This window comes from Phaseolus vulgaris, chromosome 8, assembly GCF_051622355.1.
Source record: "Phaseolus vulgaris cultivar YP4 chromosome 8, ASM5162235v1, whole genome shotgun sequence".
NCBI lineage: Eukaryota > Viridiplantae > Streptophyta > Magnoliopsida > Fabales > Fabaceae > Phaseolus > Phaseolus vulgaris.
Window position 1 is genome coordinate 3,643,419 of NC_143505.1, and position 4,014 is coordinate 3,647,432.

Genomic DNA, 4,014 nt, shown 5'->3' on the forward strand with positions numbered 1-4,014 from the left:
GTTATCTTGTAAAAAGGAATATTGAATTATTTAGAAGTAGAAGTATGTGTCTGAAGTTAATACAATCTCTCTGGGACTTTTCATTATTACACTGTATGTTAAGGTCCTATGTTGGAACGTTGGACACGTCTCCTTTCCCTTCTTCAAACTTGGTCTTGGTATCAATGGTGCTTCCGAGGTAGTTCAACATTCAAAACCATTTTACTCCTCATATCTTCTCGCATAACATTTTTTATTATAAACTAAGATGATGCATTAATAAATGTTTTAACATGTATTGTGTTCTACTTTCACCTAACATCCTATTTTCACGTCATAAATTTAATATTACTACTGTTACTATTGCTATTATGTGATTTGTGAGTTTCTATGCATTGTTTCAGCGATTGTCTACACGCCATTCCATGATTAAACTTTAGCTCTTCTGTCCTTAGTAGGCTTACGTCACAATAACATAAAAATATTCTCTCTTTATTCAGTGCCCCTAACCTCCTCCTTTCTTTTTTACTATCTTCCGTAAAGCACTCTTATCATTCCTTTTCCTTCATTTTAATAATTAAACTCATTTATCTAATTCACCTTCAAAACATACATTAAAATAAAAGCACTCAAGAAAATAATAAAACTATTGTCATAAATCTAAATCAACACACTTAATGTTAAATTTATGTGAGTTTGTGCCGAAGTTATGTGAATTTAATAATGGAGATGTTGTTAGGAGTTTTGAGGGTATTAAAAGAAACATTTTTTAGTAGTAAAAATAGTAAAGAGCTTTGAAGACACCAAAGGGCTTAGCACACGTGTTAGCCACGTGATCTCATGACACGTGTCGCTCGATTTGGTTGGTCTTTAAGTGGTTAAATTGTAATAAGGTGAAAGCATGAGGGGGTTTTGCTCCTAATACAAAAATGTACATCTATACCACCTAGTTCCCCGGTACGTTTCAGGACATGTTTCTCTTGTCGGGGCCAATCGAGCAGTTACGTAATGCGACGCCGTTTCCCTTACCATGATACCGTTGTATTGTCCGTAATGCCGACAAAGATACTTCTGAGTCCCTTCAAAAACAATTTGAGGAGATGTAATATACTATACTGTTGTGTGTATGGTTTTTTAATTTCATTTTGAGTGGTAGTAATTCAGTATGAATTATTATTTTCTGGTCTATTTACTCTCTGCAAATAAAAATTAATTTGAAAGAATCTTGGAATTAATCTTGAACCTATATAGAAATATATAAGCTTAATAAAGATTTAATATTTTTAAAAGAATTGCCTAAATGGTTTTGTTTTTTGAGGAAGTGTTTTAAAAAGAGAATAGTTGGAAGAAGAAATGAATGGTGAAATTGATTTGAGAGATAGGATGGGAAAATGGAAAGATATAATATAGTTTAGTTTGGTAGAGTGTGTATTAATTTGGATGAGGTGAGGGTGGATTAACCAGAGGGTTATAGGAAAAGAGAAAAAGTGAAGAGGAAAAAAAGAAAAGGGAATGGGTGGCATCCCTAAAATGAAAAACCTCAATGATTTTACTGTGAAAGCCTGTCCCGTCCCGTCCTTCCCTGCCAACTTGACAAATTAAGATGGGTTACAGTGAATGGGCTCAGAATTGCAGGCCATACCATTTTCATGCTAAGAAAGAAACCACTCCCCGACTAAACTCACTGCACCACACTAACCACTCAAAAACAAATCAAATTCCCAAATCTACTCCATTACCATTGCTATTCTACACTACTCTCCTAATAACTAATAATAGTGGTAATAAACTGTAGGGTCATCACCCCAAGCGAGCATATTTATTACTCACATCTAACCTCAAGTGGGGTCAATAACTTAACCATGGATTAGAACCAGGGTTAAAAACACTACTGGTTAAGAAGCTCCACCACATAACCCAAACCCAAACCCAGATTTTTATTATCAACACTCATCTCATCACTCTCTCAACTCAACTCTCAACTCTCAACTCAACTCAACAAAAGAACACCATCATCAACCCTGCTCCTTCTCCTACCTCCTCCAACCCCCTTCTTTTTTTTCTCTCTTTCCATTTTTTCCCTATTTTATTTCCCATATAAAACAGTGCCACCCACCACCACCTCCTCCTCCACCTTCACCTCCATACTTCAATTCATGGAACTGTGATATCTCTCATTCTTCTTTCTAATCTCCACAAAAAACCTAACCCTAAAAAGCAAACCTTTTCTTCTTTTTTAAATATTCTTACTTTGACTCACCCTAGATGTTAGAGCCATGGACATAACCCCAACAACAACGATAAACAACACCACTCCCAGTGCAACAACAAAATCCCCAGACCATGACACCGAAACACCCACCAGGATCAACACCCCCACCGCCACAAAAGCCTTGTCTTTCTCCAACGGGGTGCTCAAGCGCCACCATCACCACCACCACCACCACCACCACCCCATGTCCGCCGCCGTCACCTACAAAGAATGCCTCAAAAATCACGCTGCCAACTTGGGTGGCCACGCCTTAGATGGCTGCGGCGAGTTCATGCCGTCCCCCACAGCCACTGCTGCCGACCCCAGCTCCATTAAATGTGCAGCCTGCGGCTGCCACCGCAACTTCCACCGCCGCGAGCCGGATGAGCCGCCCATCGCATCCACCACGCACGTGATCGAGTACCAGCCGCACCATCGCCACCACCCACCGCCTCCGTTCCAGGCGGCAGTGGCGGCGAATCGAAGCCCGAATTCCGCATCCCCGCCGCCGATCTCCTCGTCTTACTACCCCTCCGCGCCGCACATGCTCCTCGCCCTCTCCGCTGGGCTCGCCGCTCCGCCGGAGAGCACGGCCGCACCCTCCACTGCGCTCACCAGAAAGCGCTTCAGAACCAAGTTCAGCCAGGAGCAGAAGGAGAAGATGCATAAGTTCGCTGATAAAGTAGGGTGGAAGATGCAGAAGAGAGACGAAGATTTGGTTCACGAGTTTTGCAACGAGATTGGCGTGGATAGAAGCGTTCTCAAGGTTTGGATGCACAACAACAAAAACACCTTGGCCAAAAAAGATAATAATGTTAATATTACTAGCAATGATGATATTACTAATAATATTAATGATAATGATGCAAATGGGGCTGCCAAGGGTTTTGAGGACCCTAATAGCAGCATCGGTGGTGGTGCTGAAGATCGTGGTGAGGATCCGAGTCGCAATCACTTTGGTGGGGTGAACGTTGGTGGTGCTAACGGCTCTTCTTCTACTTCTTGATCTACTAGGGGGTGAAGAATAATGTGATAGATAGGTTAATGATCACGATGCTGTTGTTGATGATGATGTTACTACCAGTTAATTAATTAGTGGTTTAATTTCCTTTTTTTATATTGTTGATGCGATGACGATGATCAAGCACCTTAATGGGAGAGAATGATATATCCAGAAGGGAATTTATTTTGCTTTCTAAGCTTTTAATGATTTTATTCTGAATTAGTTAGTGATAGTTGTTAAGTATGTATGAATGTTTATCTTTGGCGTGATCTTCGGGCTCTGTCTGTTTGAGTGGTGGTAGCACTGAACAGTGGACTTGACATGCAGTTGCAGTTTGGTTCTGAGTTTTTAGAGGAAGATGGAAGCTAATTAAATTTCTGTGATTTCTCATTTTCTCCCCCGTAAGACATGGAAAAAATGATAATAATGGTTTTTTCTCTGTATCTCGTGTTCGAGAGTAAGAGGCAGAAAGTGTTGTCGCTTACGGGGTTTATTAAATTATGGGAGGTGGTGAAATCCTGGTTCTGTTGTATTCCTATGGCCCTGTGCAGCTGTGTGCTGCTTTATTCACAAAATAATCATCTGATACAGGCAAAAAGAAATCATATTCTATTTGAGGGTTCTTCAAAAGTTAAACTGTAAGGTTTTGATAATCTAAGCATGTTTGGATAAGGGTATAGATTAATAGTTCATGGGAAAATTCTATATGTTTAATAAATTCAAAAGAAACCTTAATCACTCGTGCAACACTTGGATGCTAGTTTTTTAAGATAATCTGGTG

General features: G+C 40.1%; 1 protein-coding gene across 1 annotated transcript; it reads left to right on the forward strand.

The window, feature by feature from the left end:
• Nucleotides 1-1,828: 1,828 nt before the first annotated feature.
• HB34 (homeobox protein 34) lies at nt 1,829-3,422 on the forward strand. The gene has a single exon (XM_068631368.2). The coding sequence runs from the start codon at nt 2,256-2,258 to the stop codon at nt 3,234-3,236; it is 981 nt and encodes a 326-aa protein (XP_068487469.1). The 5' UTR covers nt 1,829-2,255; the 3' UTR covers nt 3,237-3,422.
• The last annotated feature ends 592 nt before the right edge of the window (nt 3,423-4,014 follow it).